The sequence below is a fragment of the Sinocyclocheilus anshuiensis genome, unplaced genomic scaffold (genome assembly GCF_001515605.1).
Source record: "Sinocyclocheilus anshuiensis isolate Anshui unplaced genomic scaffold, SAMN03320099.WGS_v1.1 scaffold1095, whole genome shotgun sequence".
In the NCBI taxonomy this organism is placed as follows: Eukaryota; Metazoa; Chordata; class Actinopteri; order Cypriniformes; family Cyprinidae; genus Sinocyclocheilus; species Sinocyclocheilus anshuiensis.
This window is the reverse complement of record NW_015544226.1, coordinates 632,942-651,630: the sequence shown is the minus strand read 5'-3', so window position 1 is coordinate 651,630 and position 18,689 is coordinate 632,942. Positions and strand designations below refer to the sequence as shown.

The following is an 18,689-nucleotide window of genomic DNA, read 5'->3' as shown; positions in this document are numbered from 1 at the left end:
AGGTTCTATTTAAGTGATTTCTTGATTCAACAGGTCTGGCAGTAATCAGGCCTGGGTGTGGCTAGTGAAATTTAACTCAGCTTTCTAAAATAATGTGGTTAATTGCAGTTCTTTCATGATTTAACAGGAGGGGGCAATTCATTTTTCACGTAGGGCCACGTAGGTTTGGACAGCTTTTTTCCCTTAATAAATGAAATCATCATTTAAAAACTGCATTTTGTATTTACTTGCATTATCTTTGTGTAATATTTAAATTTGTTTGATGATCTGAATTTTGATGATGCAAAAAAAATAAGAAATCAGGAAGGGGGCCAACACTTTTTCACACCACTGTATTATATCAGTAAACAATTCGTGTTAACTATAGTAGTGGATTGAGTTAGCTATTTTGTTGATTATTGTTTAATATTGCACTATTTTACAGATCAATCCTCTGCCACGAATTTTCCCAAAGTAATTGTTTTACATAAGTTTCAAGTTTTTAATTATTTAAAAAAATAAATTTAGCCTTATACATATTTTCTTTAATAAAAGCACATTTAGAAACAGCTTGTAATCATGATTTTATACATTATTAGTAGGACTTGGCTTTTTAATTAGTAAGAGTTGGATGTTTAAATTAAGAACTTGAATAAAACCCAATACTTGACTCTGATTTTTTGACTGCTTGACAGCTCATGATTTAGGCTTGACTCTTGCAAATCAGTGACTTCCTTGGAGCGAAATCTGAATGCAAAACCATGTTAAGTTTCAATTTAATGGAGCAGAGGAATTCCAGTATGTACAAATATAATTCATATTTTTACACGTATGGTCCCTGGGACCATGAGAGCATTTGAACTGGCTGTTTTAAATTCCCAGTTAAGACCTTAAGTAAATGATCTTTCAAATGGAATCTGAAGGACCCAGGATTGCTTGATTATAAACGGCAAAATTACTTCAAAATGTTCAACAATAGTGAAAAAGTTTCTTTGTAATGGAATTCACTTTATTTTCATTTAGAACAATCATCACCTAATGAATAGTTTGGAATTATATTGTTTTACAGTGGCTGATGAGAACTGATCGTTTTTTTAAATGTTATTTTATAATGCTAAAAAAGTACCTTCATTCCTTCAAATGTTAAATCTCTCATTTTCTCTGTATCTCTCTTCACTGGCTTCCTGCGGTCAGACACAACTTGAAAACCGAGCTCCTCCTTCCTTTCACTGTAGACCAAAGCAATGACCTGCTGTTCTTACACTGGAACAGAGAGGCTTTTGGCTCACACATTGACCTATTTTTGCAGACAGTAAGGTATTGTGGAAAGTCAAAGCCAGAAAGGAAATACAGTCACAGATTTAGTAGCAATGATTGTCTTCAAACAGTGTCTTCTCATAATTCTTGCGAATAGGCTTATCAAAAAATGTTTGTTCAGCTATTTATTTACATCAAAGTGAAGGGACACTTAAAGCTACAGTTCCTAATTCTTGGGTAATTATTACATGATAAAAAAAATTCCCGCTCAACCATATGTAAATTTCCAGAACCTGTTTGTCAAAGTTTAATGACTTAAAAATGTATACATTATTTGAAAAACAAGAACACAAGAATGTGTCCTGTGTGAATGGATTTGGACTCAGTCTTGGACTTTACATATAAATTTGATGAAAAGGATTAATCAAATGACAGCCCTAATTATGATTTCATGCTAAATCATTTTTAAAGTTAAAACCCCTACAGCTGATTTAAACGCCAAACACAAAGTATTTTTCAGATGGTGGGATATATATAAATTTTTTGTATGGCTCTGCTGTAATGTTTATTTTAGGATTGCAACTTAATGAAGCACTTCCTGTGCATTCCTGTGCAGAGTTACTCAATGCTGCTGTGGGAATCGAGGTTACAACATTACAACCGAATGGTATTTGCATATAAGAGAGCACACACACACACACACACACACACACACATATATATATATATTTACTAATGCAAACTCAGTAACTCAGTATGCATAAGTGGGAATTTGTTGAATTTGAGTTCTAGTGATACTGCCTCTAGTTTCTGAGTGAAACTAAACTCTTTTATGTGCCCTTGCTTGCTATGTGCAGAACCTGCTGCGACTTGTCAGACGCTAAACGTAACTAATGTTCAAAGTACGTTTGAATCATTGATTTTTTTTCTTATCTTTCTAATCTTGTAAGAACACACCCAGACACAATCTTTAATTCACACAACTCTACACAACTCACACAACAGACCTGCCAACCTGTACGCATTTTGCGTAGCGGGTGCGCATTTCTTTACTTTACTTTACTTCACTTCTATAGCTGTGAATGGGAGACTACCACAAATATATTTTTTGCATTCCCATTTGCTCAAATGGCAAAAGAAAATGCATCTCCATGATAATGTTTGCATGACTTTCAAAAAAAGGAAAAAAATAGAGAGACTAATAAGGCAGTCAGTAGAGAGAGCAATGTCAAATTTACCGTCACTCCTATAGATTATGTATTAGAAACACCCTTGCATTAGCGTTAACTAGTTTTTGTCATTTGATGCAAAGGTAATATAATACAAATTATAGTGTTATAAATGTACATACATTTAAAAAACAAACAAAAAAAACAAAAAATTAAAAAAATGCGTCATTACAGTCTTGTGAAAAGGGAAGTGTTTCTAAACCTGTTGACCAACAAAATAGATAATTAACATACTCAAATGTTTGAAATAACTTCCTTTTGTGATCTGATGTACGTTGCTTCTTATCACAGAATGAGGCAGAAAATATATTCTATACTATAAAAAAGGCAATGTCGATTAGCAATGGATTATAATATACATTATGAAAATACCCAAGATGGCTTGAAGAACACAGATAAACTATACATTGTAGCAGTTGAGTCGAGTGTTTATTGTGTTCTTGTTTCATCATTCAAAACGTTCTATGTTTTAATTCAGCTACAGCGATATCTGGGGATTTCCTTCATAGCACTAAGTAATGGCCAATCCATAAAAATAATACTTCTCTCGAAAGAAATTTGAAGTAGACATGATAATCCGTGTTTTTCTGTCCAGAAGTGTTCTGGAGTTTTAATTAAAGTGTATTAGAGTGTACTACTTTAAAAAAATATATAATTTCAAATAGCAAAAAACAAAAACAAAAAAACAATCCTCTTATGTGCCATGCCATCAGAACCGAAAACCGTGGTTAAAAAAACTCAAGGTATGTATTGAACAGTGGGCTAACTGTATTGTTGCATCCTACTGTTTGCTGTAAAATACTGTATAACAGGAAAGGTACTCAAACATTTTTTCCAAGGTTGGCAGGTCTGAGCTAATCCTGTAAAAAACAAAAATGTAGCAATATGCACAACTGTTAACAAGCTCGGCTCATTGTTGTTGCAGCTTCAAACCGGTTTTGCACAGCGCGCTCAGTAGTGAGTCCACACAAACACACACCCAGTTAACACCATCACTGGTCTTTCTGCCACAGAATGTGTGGAATGTTCTCAAGGACTGACACACCCGCTGTCAAAAACAGATGCTAACACCTGCAAACACTTCGACAAGTTTATTTTTCTCATAGTGCTTCACTGTTAAACATGAACTTTTTACTGTGACAGAAAAGATGCACTTGTAGGATACATGTTCCAGTTGCTTGTATGGTAGAGCGTGGCACTAGCAACGTTAAGGGCACACGTTTAAATCCCAGAAAACAAACGCACTAATTAAATGTGTAGATTGTATGCACTTTGGAGAAAAGTATCTGTTAAATGTGCCAAATTTTGGTGGTTATTGTTTTTTGAAATTCATTGGTTTTGAGTTTTTGTTTTTGTTTTTCTTTTCCCCTTGCAGGTTACCTGCAAGGTGTTATTAAATAAAAAAGCTTAATTTAATTTTCTTAATTATGAAAATGTGAAAGTGACGTTCACAAGTGTACTGACTGCAATTGATGCAAAAAAGCATATTTTTTTTATTGTCCCACTACAGTGGGATTCAAATGGGATTCTAATGAGAATCACTATTGAGAATAATAGAAAAAAAAAGCTAAAAGTAAAGTGTGCAGTCATAGTAGTTGTCATTTGTATTACACGTTTTCTGTAATGTTATGTTTACATATGCAAATGAGGCATTATCAAATTAAATATACACTATTCGACCCTCTACATTGCGAGTAAATCACTCGCATATGCGACTAAATCTTACTCTGGGCGACTAAATAATGTCTAACATTAGCCATTGGCTAATAAATTCTTAGATTTTACACGCCAGTATGTGTGTGAGAGGCGTTCAACACTCGATAAACACGCTGACTGAGCGCTTGAGAGTTTCGCTCTCCATCAAGCGATCTGTACTATTTGGATGCGCTCAATGGATCATGTCATGTACTCAATGGATGCGCAGTATGTAGCACGCGGCGCACCTGTATTTGACGTACCGTAAACTAGTGTGAAGGCGCACGACTCGCCGTCGCTTTACTGATAGCGCTGTGTTTCTCACACATGCAAAGAGAGAGAGCGAGAGTCTTGCATACCACGCTGAATCGACGCGCTACATGTAAACCATATTCTTTGTTGTATTTTCCTGTCAAAATAACAGAGTTCATTTAGAATTATTCAGCTTTTAAGAACAAGCAGAAGATATGCCGGTTTCTCGGCAGTGGGCGGAGCTAATGCGCGATCAGCTCTCGTTGGCTGGCGCTCATCTATTACCGTCCCTGTTTTGATTTCAGCAAATCAGTTCGAACGAACACTGACAACGTGATTAATATTCATGAACCCAGCATATAATAGTAGTAGTAGTAGTAGCATCTTTTAATAATAATTACTATTACCTATGACCAACAATATCTTAAACACCACCACCAGTCCTAAGTTCAGTTAAAATGACAAATATGCATTCATTCATGGTTACCAAGTTTTAGTTCTAATCACTAGTTCTATCATTAAATAGTGCTTAATTATCATAATATCATAATATAATGCTTGATTGGCTGAAGTTAAGAGTGCACATTCAGTTATTTAAGAAGCTGTTCCATTTTACAAAGATAAGCTGATTGGGTGGAATCATATGTGTGTGTGTGTGTGTGTGTGTGTGTGTGTGTGTGTACCTACTTAACCATATTTTGGGGACAAATTTGTACCCAAAAGTGAGCAAAGCCTGACAAAATTGGCAAAAACCTCAATTTGTGGATGTCCTCATTTGTAAAACTGTTATAAAAATAAAGTAAACAAAGTTTTTTTTTACTTTTGAAATTGTAAAAATGCAGAAAGTTTTCTGTGAGGGGTAGGGTTAGGGGTAGGGCTGGGTTTAGGTTAAAAAGTGTATAACTATCTGTATATAAAAACAATAGAAGTCTATGTAATGTCCCCATTTAGATAGCTAAGTAAACGCGCGCGCGTGTGTGTGTGTGTGTAAAATAGTATATCAGTCTGGCGAGTAAACAAAAAAATGTACTAGCCAATGGCGATTATATTGCCAAGGTGTGCGTAGAGGGTTGCTATTTAGCATAAATTTCCAGAACACATAAACACTCAAAAAGTGTATATTGGATGTTTTATTTCTTCTAGTCTTGAACAACAGAAAAGCCAAAAAGCCCAAAATCTTAAAATTGATCAGTACCTGAAAAAAAAAGTTTTTGCCTCTAGTGTCTTGCCTTTATTAATATCTTATTTTATATTCTTTTTTATCTTTTGATTTTGGGGTGAAATATGACCTGGGCATTTTTTGGTGAGATTCAGACATTCCCTCCTAACATTTTTACTTAAAGTTGAAAACCAAGGAATGATGGATCAGAATCATGACTAGAGTAATGTCAAATGGATAAATGACTTATGTCAACGTGATTTCAATATTTAAACATAAGATCTCATGTAGTGTCAGTTCATTTATAATTCTGGATGAAACTAGACCCTGAGTGAACCTTCAATGTGTGATTCTCTCTCACGGATCAGTGGAATCCAGCCCGACCACTCCGACACACCTCAAGCTTTAACTATTATCTCATTTTAAAAGAGAAAACAGACATCAAAACATGATATTTTACAACAGAAAAGGTGGATAGCTTCTTTGAATTTTAACATGACAGATTTTTTTCCCATCGCAGAATGTAATTATACTATTGTCCAACTCTTTATATAAGGTTGGCGTATATTTTTAAGTATGTCAACTATATCCACATACATACAGTATACTTGTGTGCCCCACATTATACACTACAACACCATAATGTTCTGTAAAGCTGCTTTTGAACATTGTGTATTGTGAAAAGCACTCTACACCTAAATTTGAGTTGACATTGAAAAATCAGAGCAATGCAGATAATTAAAAAAATGCTTATATTGGCTGATCGTTTTGTGCATCTCCACCGCTACTAATGCTTTCTAGCAGATGACAATGTACAGAATGCAAAATTTGCATAAAGACCCTTTCATCAACAGCTTTAGTTGCTGCATGTGTGAGATTTTTTTGCCGCTCCCCAGGAGGCCTTAAATATTTATGGTCCACTTAGCTCCCGGCATGTAGTTTTGTTTGCTGCTTTTAAGAGTATTGTTAGAGAAGTCACTCAGGAGTGTCTGATCTGGATCGATTCTGCGAGGTGTGGACTGGCTGATGTTTCTCACTCACAGTCTAGTGTAAAGAATTTACACATACTTGAAAAAGTGAACCCTCATTTCAAAGCATACATAGACAGAGGTTGTTGGCTTCTTGTGAAGTTTCCTGTTCTTATGTAAGAATCACATTTTGCATGTTTCAAGGAAGAGCAGCATTGATCCTGTAGCTGAGTTGTTTGCTTAGCTGATTAGTTGGTTACAGCATAGCATCTTTTGTAACTCAACTAAAGTTTCGCACTACCACTCAAAATATCCTGTCTTCACATCCTTTATGCCTTTTTCCAGTCGGAGTTGGTGGAGACTTCAAGCATTCGAGAGGAAGTTGTGGACCTGAGAGAAATAAAGAATGGCCACTCTGAGATTAAGACCGAGGTTATCAATGTGGAACCGGTTGCCAAGATGGACAACCGCTTCTTTGGTGAGCTTCTTGCTGAAGTTTACCGCAAGAACTCAGATATTCACACCTGCATCTCCGAGCATGTGGCCAAGATCCGCGGAAGGTAGAGTCGCTTCTCTTTATTTATTATCAACAATCTAGCACATCCTTCAGAATTGTAATGTTTCGTTATTTCATAATAAATACATTTTCGCAAGCTAATAAATTTATGCGTATACAGCTAAACGCATCTCCGTGTGGACGGGGCCTAAGATGTAGTTTTGTTGTGCAAATTGCTTGTTTCATTCTTAGCGAATTTCTCTCTGTGTGTTTTAAAATTTAAGTTGAAGATTTGCACGCAGATAACCCTAAGCAACCATTAACCCTGTCAATCAAGATGATTGAGGACTTGACACATATTGAGAAAACCTATTACAGACCATTATCTAAAAGGAAATCTCATCTATTTACTTAATCTGCAGTCACTTTCTCAAATGACTCATTAGACTGATTAAAAACCTGAAACCTCTACACCTCGTCCAAAACTGTCTAAGAGCAATGCTCAATCCAGTGATTCATGGCGAGTTAAGAGGTTCTGTATTTTACACCTTAGAAATGATTGTGAGAACAGCAGCACCTCTGGACGCCTCTGCTTTAAGGCTCTCTTTTTTATTGACTCATTCATATTGTTCTTTGTCTCTGCAGGAAACACCTCCTGGACCCCACCATTGACTACAAGGTAGGGAGTGGCAAATTGTTCAGTTCCTGTGGAGCTGGCTGAAAGTTTTCCATGTTGCATAAAGGATTTCAAGTTTCAGTTGGTTAATTCTAAACCTAATTGTTATGATTAGCAATGAAAATGGGATTTTGCATTTAGCATTTTTTGACATTTGTTCAAAAATAAATTTAAAATGTTCATACAGTAAATTTAATGCACTTTTTCTATGATGAGAATGTTTTTAAATTTCATTCATTTTATTTTCATATTTTTGTTGGGGCATAAAGTTAAAAAATATCAGGGTGATAGAACTGTCCTGATATCATAATGAAGAAAGAAGAGACATTTAAATGAAATTCTTGATAAGAAAACCTTAAGTAGCTCGTAATACATAATCTATTACTTATTGCTATTATTTTATTTATTATTATATTATTTCTTAGAAAAAATACAGTGAATCAGTTTTTATATGTGTATATATACAAATGTTAAACTTTTCAAAATCTAAGTCATGTGATGCAACCAATATGCAGAGAATGTGTAAAAATATCATGTGATGTAACTTCCCAAAAAAACATAATATTTATTAAGCATTCAAGATATAAAAAAAGATTAGGATGTTTACACTTACATGTATTGTAAATGTAATATAGTAATATAGTTGCTGCAGCTCTTTGTTGAAGAATATATACACTTAAGTTTTTAAACACATATGTCTGTCTGTATGTGTGTGTGCAGGTGGAAAAAGAAGAAATAGAGAGTGTCATTCCTAAAGGAGTGTCTGAACTGACTAAGCAGCAAATCCGCTACCTGCTGCAGGTGAGAGCTTATGGACACATTATGAATGTCTGCCCTGTCCACTCCCACTCAGCCCCACCCACCTCTCAGTACACCTCACCCTCAGACACCTCTCCTGACAGCAGTAGATTATTAGTTTATGAGCCTGTCCCAGGAACATGTTCCTCCAGGCACAACAGAGCCTCACAGTTATTCTATACATACTCTGCGTAGATATATGCAAAGTTTTTCAACATTATAAAACTGAAATATGTGTGACACATTCAACTTTTTTTTTAATTAGTTTGATTAGATTAATTGCTGTCATTTGTTTTATGTTTTTGAATAACCCCAAAATTTTAAATACTGAAAGTACGTAGTTTCAGACACAAAGTAAGTGTCTTTCTCTCATCTAGACTCGTATGACGGCTGATAAAACCATGCGTCTGTTGATGGCCACCTTCAGCAGTCTGCGAGAGGAGCTAGTGCATATGCAGGACGATCTCAGGGTGAGTATGATTATTCTATCACTAAACCAGCCAAAAACCTCCTGTCCTGTAGAAACAGTTCCCAGTTTCCACTGTAGATACGGTAATTAAACATATCAGGTTCTGCCTCGTGGGCGTGCGTTTGTTTTACAACCCAGCTTTCAGCTGACCTTGTCTTTTTCAAGGTGTGATGCGTGTAGAAACAGATCCGAAGGTATGATGTAACAGCTACCCAACAGCCCTTCAATATTTCGTTGGCTTCATTTTGTTGCGAATAAAGCTATTTTACACAAAATGTTTTCTTTTATACTTGGGAAAATTACAAGACTTCATACGTCAACTTTAATAATATGCATCTTGTTTTTGCAAGCATAAATTCAGATTATTGTGAGATATCACAAGTATATCACAAAAAGCCAACCTGCTTTGTTGGTACAGCAAGTGGTAACTCTTCCAGAGCTTTCATTTCCTGTTTGACTGAAAAAAGCTTCTGCTCAGTTAAACACAAACCATCATTGTGTCACCAGCAAATACATGCACATCTTTTCAATCGGTAAGCCAACATGGTGTGGCAAACAGCTATTGAAGACTACAGCAACTACGTCAGTGTCTGAGTTTGTCATTTTCACTAATTATTCACTCACTTAAATACTCAACTGAAGTTAATTACTTATAATTAAGCTTTGTGAGCAGTTGATTGAAACAACATAGAAGTACACTGAACACACTTGTACACTTATGCATGCTTCCAAGTTTCTGTGATATCTGACTGGTCGTGATTGGTCAGTTGTGGTCTTCTGCTGTCATATATTTTTATGTTATGACAAGGGCTGAATGATGTTGGGAAAATCTGATTGTGATTTATTATTATTATTAAAAAAAGTGATATATCAGTATGCCTATAAAACACTACTACTACAACAACTACTACTAAAGGTACTGTCAAATAAAATTATTATTATTACTACTACTAAAGGAAATAATTTTTACTATTGTAATATTTTACTTGAATTTTTTTAATATTTAAGAAAAAATAATAATGTAGTAATAATAATAACAATGTTATATTACAAAACAACTGTAAAACTACAGTACTTTCATTTTTGGATCTTTTAATTTCTTAATTATCAAACCTTAAACCATCAAGCTTTTATTTTGCTAGAAAACCACAGCGAGCCCTTAAAGCGTCTCTTTTGTTGACAACAGCCAGATTATAAGCACTTCTCATTACAAGAAGAAAAGATTGTTGACGCATGTTGCCTTCCCAAATGCACAGTAAACGACTCAAACCCAGAGCAGATGCAGAGATGATTTCATGTGGAACAGCATTTACTGTGAACCAAGCCGCCCTGAGACACTGAAAACACTGGATCATGGAAAAAAAATCACAATGATGCGCTTTACTCTAAAGCATGCAGCACATATATTAATGTAATGAAATTGCAGCCTGTGCGATTTAATAAGCCAGGCATTTCGCAATTTCATTTGATTTCGATTAACTGTGCAGCTGTAATTATGACCATTAAGCTGTATATTTCATCATTGTCCCTTTCTTCTCACAAAATTAAAATTAAATAAATAAATAAAACTTGAATCAATATTTTAAGTTTTGTAGTTTGTTCAGGGTTTTTTGAAGATATCACCCTGTCCTTGTTAGCAGACAAATTTGCATGAAACATTTTGCCTTAAATTTAATGTACGGAAAGCATTTCTCCCTTTTAAAAATCCGTAAGCCTATTTTTACTACGTTAAACATGCACAGTCACATGGTTGGTTGCAGTTGGATTTATTGTGTTCATTTTATTGTGCAGCGTCTGGAGAGTGAGAAGGAGGAGCTGGAGAGAGATCTGAGCTTCAAGGCAGATCAGGCTCTGCAATATGACAGACTACTGGAGACCGTACGTGAGCACAACAGACAACTGCAGGTAGGGGGCACCACCATAAAACTTCACTCAATCGCCCTTCATGGCTTCTGCAAAAAAATACAACATCAATAACACTCATGACATTATATGATAAATGTAGATCCATCTCTGATCTTCATGTCTTTCTTTCTCTCAGGCTGCTGTGAAGGAAAGTAATAACACTCAGCGTACTCTAGAAAGTCAGCTACTGACCTTGCAGAGCAAAGACCCCAGCAAAGACTTCCGCATTAAAGAACTGGAGGGCAGCAAGAGGGCCCTGGAGCAGGAGAACGAGCTGCTCAAGAAGAAGGTGGGCAAATCTCAAAATGAACTGTATTTTTTTACAGTTTTTTAGATTACTTTAGAATTATACGCACTTGCAGCATACTAAACAAAAATGCTGTTTTTGTAAATATTTTAAAACTTTATTATTTAAATACTACTTATAACAAAAACTTGTTGTGAACGTGTCAATTTATTTAAGCCTGCATGTTGTTACATGCACAACTATTAAAAAAACCCTTTGTCATACACATGACACGACTCACAAGAGCAGTTCTGATATGAATTAAATGGATGGTTCATTGAGTTACATTCTCTGCTGGCATGTTTCACTAAGCTTTTCATTAAAAGAACCGACACAGAGTCAGTCGTTCATGACGCAAACTACACTGGTAACACTGCATGTTTGTGTGCAGTGAAGTGTGCAGCAAAGGCACCTCAAGAGAAAAATGTTTCATGGACATTTAAACTCAGCACATTGAATTCACACTGCAAACTCACAGCCCAGATAAATCTCTGCGACGTTGTAGACTGGCTCATCCAGTCCAACTCTGCATGTTATTATATTATGTTTTAGTATTGTTGTTAAATACAGCTATTATAAGCAGTCTTGTCTCTTGTGTAAATTCTAAGGTCATATTTATTGCATTTATCTCTTCCACAGTTGGCAGGGCAGTGCAGTAGTTCCACTGTCCAAATCAAAACACAGGAGCTGTCCAGAGAGTATGAACAGATGCTGAAAGATCTACGAGAGGAGAAGGACAGAGAACTCAAGAATATGCGGGTAATGATACGTAAATAAGGAGGAAATAGGGATGCTCATTTCGGTTAATTTTCCCGACTGACAACCGCCGCTCGTTATCCGAACATTAAATGGTCAATATGAGCATCCCTAGGAGGAAACAAAAAATCGAAAAGAGTTGAATGATTGTGTTGAATTGAGATGAATTTGTACTCAATGTACTAAATGATGATGTGTTTCTAGACAAAACCCACTTAACTATGGTAAAGTTGTTATAATACACAGCCTCAAGTTGCTTATTGCTTTTATAAAATGGTGTCATGACCAATGTGATAAAGACTCAAATGTTCAATAAATAGACAACTGTTTAATTTGGTAATATAGTTAATTATCCATATAGGCTGTGTATGGTTGCCAAACAATTTGTGTCATATACTCTACCGATCAAAAGTTTGGGGTTGGTAATATTTTTGGAATTTTTAAAAAAATAAGTCTTTTGTGTTCACTAAGACCGTAATTATCTGATTGACATCACAGTAAAAACTGTAATATTGTAAAATATTATTACAATTTAAAATAACCGTTTTCTATTTGAATATATTTTAAAATGTAATTTATTCCTGTGATGCAAAGCTGAATTTTCAGCATCATTGCTCCAATCTTCAGTGTCACATGATCCTTCAGAAATCAATCTAATATGCTGATTTGGTGCTCAAGAAACATTTCTTATTGTTATCAATGTTAAAAACAATTGATTTTTTATATTAAGTAAATAAAAAATCAAACTGAACCCAAACTTGTGAACGGTAGTGTAGAATTCTTCAAATGTCAATACAGTCAATACATATAAAATTCAATTCTATATTACATTCAATGCATGTAGCATATATTTATTTATTCTTTTCTAGACTCAGCTTGTAAAGATCCAGACCGAGCGCACCATTACACAGACCTCTGACAGCGGCTTGGAGATGCGTATCTCTGAGCTTCTGTCCAAACTAGAACAACATGAAAGTGTCATCAGACACCAGGAGGAGGTACGTCAACACTATTATACAGACATAAAATGCTTTGTCAATGTTGTTTTTAACAAGCGTGCAATGCAGTTGTTATCAGTTCTGCCATGTGATGTGGATGGGTGACATTTTCCCAATGTTTCCTTAAGTTATGGCCGTCATCAGTAACCAAAATTTGACAGCTTGTAAGCCTGCTGAAAAAACATAAGGCTCAATGTGTTGAGTCGCCGCCTTTTTTGGGCCTTTTCTGATATGTAACATATGTTGTCTGTCATTCTGGAAATGCCTCAGCAACAGTTTTACATTTAAACCCTGACTTAACTCTGACTTTTAAATTATGGAGCAACAGGATTACAGTTAATCAAGGTTTACTGTAAAACCCAGGAAAAAGGAAATAAAATTAACACATAAAGTGACTTTTTAAACCAGGTTTTGAAGTTTTGTGCAGCTAAATTAGTAGATAAACCTAGATTTAACCCAGGCTAAAGATTAATTCAATCATTCATTCTGTACACTATTTTTTGTTGTTGGAAAATTAGATATTTAATAATATTATTTCAGCAGACCATATTGACATGTTTAAGGAAAACAACATGAAGTCATATTTCTTTATTAAATAATTTTCTGTGAGACATAATTTCACGAACAGCCTGACTGGATCACCGTGCGCTTCCTCTCAAAATAAGGCTTCAAATCACCACATTGCGTCTGCACTTTAAGCAAGCTGCACAGTTGACACAGGAATTGTCACTTGCGCAATCGAGGCAGTGAAGCATCATCACTAAGTTTTGCCCGTGTTTAAAACCATTCAGCTCTCGTGCGCTCTCCTAGGGAATGGTGCGCTCATGCACACTCAGAGTGCACACACATAAGGCCGACTCACATACAGTCAAAAAAATTTATTCAGGGGACCTGTTACCACAACTTAAATATATGCATGGTTGCAAGTTAAAAATTCAAATTTAATAATTTAATCAAACCTTTTAAGTTGCAATCATTATTTTGTAGGTTCAGGTTGACATAATATTGTTTGATCATTACATTAAAGTAATATTGTGTGTAATTTAAACTCAAATTTCTGCGTTAATTGAATTTCTTTAACTCAATAAATTGTCTTGTTAACTTTGGAAATTGGGTAGTGGATTTCTAGTTCACAGCATGCTTTGCATAGGACTGGATAAGGAGAGTAAATGTTGAAATTAATTTTTTTTTATGAAGGGATAGACCTATTAGTGTTTAATGCTGTTATGTTTGACATTTAAAATATTGTTTGTAATTTAAACAGACAATTTCTGCATAAATTTTTATTTTATTTATTTATTTTAATTAAGTGTTTTAAGTAGTGTATTTCTAGTTCCCAGCATGCTTTGCATAGGACTGGATAAGAAAAATAAATGTTGAAATTAATTGTTATTTTATGTGTTTTATGTTAGACATTTAAAAGCGTTTCTGTTATGTTGAAGTTTTTGTGGTTACCATTGTGCTGAAGAGTAGACCACATGAAGGTAAACACTACATTGATTTTATTAGCAATGACTGCGCTAATGCCAGTGAAAAGTAACATCTTACTTGTTCATTATACATGCTAAATAAGTTACATTTAACGTGTACTATGATAGCTGTGGAATTGAATTTAAAAAACATAGTATAAAACATAATATAATAGTATAAATTAGGCCATGTTAAGCTGACATCGTGATTCCTTCCCCCCACCACCTCTCCCGCAATCCGCCACATCCCAGTTCCGTGTTCGGAAAGGAAATGAAGTGTACTAAGGAAACCCTACAGGGAATATATAGCCTATGAGATGGGAGGATGAAAAAAATAATATTTCAATACTTTTTCTCGCAATTATATCGTTGGGTAAATATAGGCGACTGTATATAAATTGTGGGCATCAGGGAGCCGCTATTGAAACCGCTTTCAATTGCGCGCTCTCATTTTACTTTCACTTTCACTTTTGAGATTCGCGATCACAAGGATTCTATACTATGGAGCGGCAGTACTTACCACACATTTGACAAGATTAGATGTTTGTCAAAGATGATTAGATGATCTGCAAATCATTCACCATTGTCCTATCAGACATTTCTCCTTACTCTGTGTATGTGGTAAGTGAACTTTCATGTACTGTAATGCAACAGGCTACCTCTAGCAAGCGGCTAATTCTTTAGTGGCTCCGTAGAACGTGTTATTTGTTTCACGCTTCACGTCCTGATCCTGATCGGAGCACCCTTATTATAAGCAAGAATGTCATAGTTGACATTCTTTTGTTTTCTTCCATCTCTGCGTTAGCTCAGCCTCATTACTCTTGAGGAATGTGAATTCATTGTACAATTTGAACAGATAACCTTTCTTCTTTTCTACTGGAGTACTTCATTCTGACCTATGACCTTGCACTCTCAGGAAATCAGACGACTCAAACAGCAGAAGATCGACAACTCCAGCAGTACAACGAGGACTGTCGTTACCAAGAGGTGTGTGTGTGTGTGTGTGTGTGTGTGTGTTTATTGCATATAAGTACCATGTGAAAACTAAACTGCAATTCGGTCCTAATCATCATTGTAAACTTTTTCCTATCATGGAACAGATACATGAACCAGTACCCTATTCTGGGTCTGCTGAGTGATGACTACCAGTACACACCACCCATTAAAGAGGACAGGACTGTCGTCATCGAGAGTACAGGGGTCACCTCGCGAGTCATCTAGATTGTAAGACTTGAAATAGTTTGGAAAGGGACACATTTCTGTAGGTGCAGTGTAGAAATGCCTTTTACCTTGGTCATTTAAAAGGGCTCATATAAAATATCAAATGTTTTATGATGTTTTGAAATAAAAGCTTTTAGAAAAGGAGGGCATTTACATAGAGGTCTTAAAGGTACAGTAACCAAAACATTCACAACAAATGGTCTAATAGAACTAAAGTCTGGGTTTATTATATAATTTATTATATTTAATATCACATACTCTGCCATTAAAAAGTTTGGGGTCAGTAAGATTTTTTTTTTTTTAAAGAAATTGATACTTTATTCAGCAAGGATGCATTAAATTAATTAAAAATGGCAGTAAAGACATTTACAATGTTACAAAAGATTGTTTTATTTCAAATAAATTATGTTCTTTTGAACTTTTTATTCATCAAAGAATCCTGAAAAAAAAAAAAACACTTTCATACTTTTAACATTACAAAATTATACTGACCTCAAACCTTTTTTATACAGTAGTTTATTCACTTTGGGCTAGAGTTTTCTGTTCTCAGTGATACATGTATGTTTCCTGTAAAAAAAAAAAAAAAAAGATACAGTTTGAAGAATCTGTTTGCTTTAGTTGCACTAGAAGTCTCACATCATTTCATAGCTTGTCCAGAGCATTTATCTTCAGCATGTGTTGTCTGGGTACAGTAGTTAATAATAGATCGCTCCCTGGCATAGAGGGCCCATGTTAAATTCTACTTGGGCATAAATGAATGAGGCTGTCATTCTGAGCCCGACTTGCGTCAGACTGGTCACAAAATAACTTTTTTGCCAGTGACTTCATTATTTTACACACAATAAAAGATGAAAAAATTGATGCAATAAAGCAGAATGCATATTTAATCACATTGCTGCTTAAACGAAGAATTGTCTTGCCATAAGCACAACAAAGACCACTGAAAATATAGGTGCTGTGATTTTGCACTAGTTATAATTTAAGACAAAATGTTAACTGCAACATGTGCTGTATGTTTGAGCTCTATAGCCCAGTGATTGTTTCCATCGACACCTGCAGTGCCAGAATGTCTTTACAAAACGTGTTGAGTTGACAAATCTTGTAGTCATATTTTCTGAATGGATGAACCAATTTTTGGTCTCATTTCTGGGAAGGAAGCCAACGTGTCTGTATCCACTGAGTTTCCACATATTCACATCAGAATGAGGACAGACTGGGCAGAAATTCAAGATTTACTACAAAGAAAGTCAGAGAAGTTTGCCAGCAACATTTTATCATTCATACTACTATACAAAACAAATCGTGAAATCTGACAAGCATTCTCGAGCTATAATAAACGTTGACGGGGGACTTCCCAGAATTAGATAAGAAAGTTATCAGTTGGTCAGTGAATAAGAATACGTTTTCCCACTAAAATACAGCATGCAAATGTGGCGCAACTGTCTAGTGAATTCCTCCCTTTTGTGTTCTGTTATTACCAATCCAACTGTTTCTTTCTGACAGGAATGAACAGGAAGAAGATTTAGAGGCCTCCCAGTTTTCCCCGTCCAAATCTCATTCTCTGCATGCTGCCCTCTTTCCAGTGGCTCCTATTGGTGATGGTGGCACTGCCTTTTTAGTTTTTATGCTTTGGAATTGGATAATGCCGTATGAAGTAAGAACTAAAACAGCATTTAATCACAGCTGACACAAAGTCTTTCAGAAGTATCTTGTTTATTACAATACCATGTGACTACTGATAGTTATTTTTATATTGTTGAGTCATCTCTTCATATGATGCACCACAACCTTTAGTAGCCTAGTCAATACTACTGTAAGCATGTAAATATTTGGAGATGAATGATTTGCAAGTATCGTATACCTTGACTGGAATAAAAGTTGAGTATTGTCTGTAATGTAAAAGGTGATTGCTGGTTTTCTTGGTTTTCTTATTCATTTGGGTACATTAATTATGCAAATTGTATTCTTTTTTTTTGTTTTTTTTGTTATGTCACAGAGGTGATCCTTTATGTAGAAAATTATGCATATATGTTATAGTGGTCGACCGATGCACGTTTTTCAATGGCCCATGCAGATTGCAGGATGACCCACTATATAGAAATATTAAAAGTTTTTAAAAGATGCATTTATTTGATGAAACAGTAAAAACAGAAAAATTGTGAAATATTTTTAGGATTTACAGTAACTGTTTTCTATTTGAATATATTGTAAAATGTAATTTATATCTGTGATGCAAAGCTGAATTTTCAGCAGCCATTATTCCAGTCTTCAGTGTCACATGATCCTTCAGAAATCATTCTAATATGCTGATTTGTTTCTCAAGAAACATTTCTTATTATTATAAATGCTGAAAACAGTTATGCTGCAATTTTTCACATCTTTTTGATTAATAGAAAGTTGAAAATAACAGCATTTATTTGAAACATGTATTTTTTTTGGTACCAGTTAAGTTACATTTGATCAATTTAATGCATCTTTCTAAAGTATTCATTTAAAATAATAATAATAATAATGAAAAAAAAAAAAATTATCCCAAACTTTGGAACAGTATTGTATATAGAAGCCATAGAAAAGGCAAACACAAAAATAAGAAATATTTTAAAACAGAAAATCACATTATCTAAAGCTGTCTGATGTTGTAACTGACACAAGGAGGCGCCAACACAGTATTCAGCCAATGCCAAATATCTGCTTATTTATTAGTCTGGCTGATACTTCGGTAGACCACTAATATGTAATGTAAGCTGGTGAGGGGTTTTACTGTTTTAAAGTGATTGATAGCACATGGGGTAACAGTGATTTCTGTAAGCTATCTAAATTCTCAGCTATACTGTATGGAAAATTAAATCTGTCAAATGGTCAATTTTGTCCTATATCTAAACAGTGGTTAGAAGACATTAAAAAAAAAAAATTATTATAAAATTAACAAACATAAAAATTCTGCTTAGTAAACACTGGCAGCTATAGGGCCTCCATCAACATTTCTGTTTTTATAGTCTGAAACTGCTGGGATGTTTTTGTCATGGTACATTGAATGTTTCTACAATATCTGCATTAATCTTTTTTTTTTTTTCAC

At 34.9% G+C, this 18,689-nt stretch overlaps 1 protein-coding gene across 1 annotated transcript in view; it reads left to right on the top strand.

Moving 5' to 3' along the window:
• LOC107697360 (protein POF1B-like) overlaps nucleotides 1–17,767 on the top strand; it is a 23,840-nt gene extending 6,073 nt beyond the window's left edge. The window contains exons 3-13 of the mRNA XM_016498121.1: nucleotides 6,885–7,099; nucleotides 7,681–7,714; nucleotides 8,432–8,512; nucleotides 8,887–8,979; nucleotides 10,770–10,883; nucleotides 11,020–11,172; nucleotides 11,809–11,928; nucleotides 12,795–12,923; nucleotides 15,309–15,379; nucleotides 15,493–15,616; nucleotides 17,117–17,767. Coding sequence (XP_016353607.1) covers nucleotides 6,885–7,099; nucleotides 7,681–7,714; nucleotides 8,432–8,512; nucleotides 8,887–8,979; nucleotides 10,770–10,883; nucleotides 11,020–11,172; nucleotides 11,809–11,928; nucleotides 12,795–12,923; nucleotides 15,309–15,379; nucleotides 15,493–15,613 — 1,131 coding nt within the window. The 3' untranslated portion in view covers nucleotides 15,614–15,616; nucleotides 17,117–17,767. The remainder of the gene's footprint in view (nucleotides 1–6,884; nucleotides 7,100–7,680; nucleotides 7,715–8,431; nucleotides 8,513–8,886; nucleotides 8,980–10,769; nucleotides 10,884–11,019; nucleotides 11,173–11,808; nucleotides 11,929–12,794; nucleotides 12,924–15,308; nucleotides 15,380–15,492; nucleotides 15,617–17,116) is intronic.
• The last annotated feature ends 922 nt before the right edge of the window (nucleotides 17,768–18,689 follow it).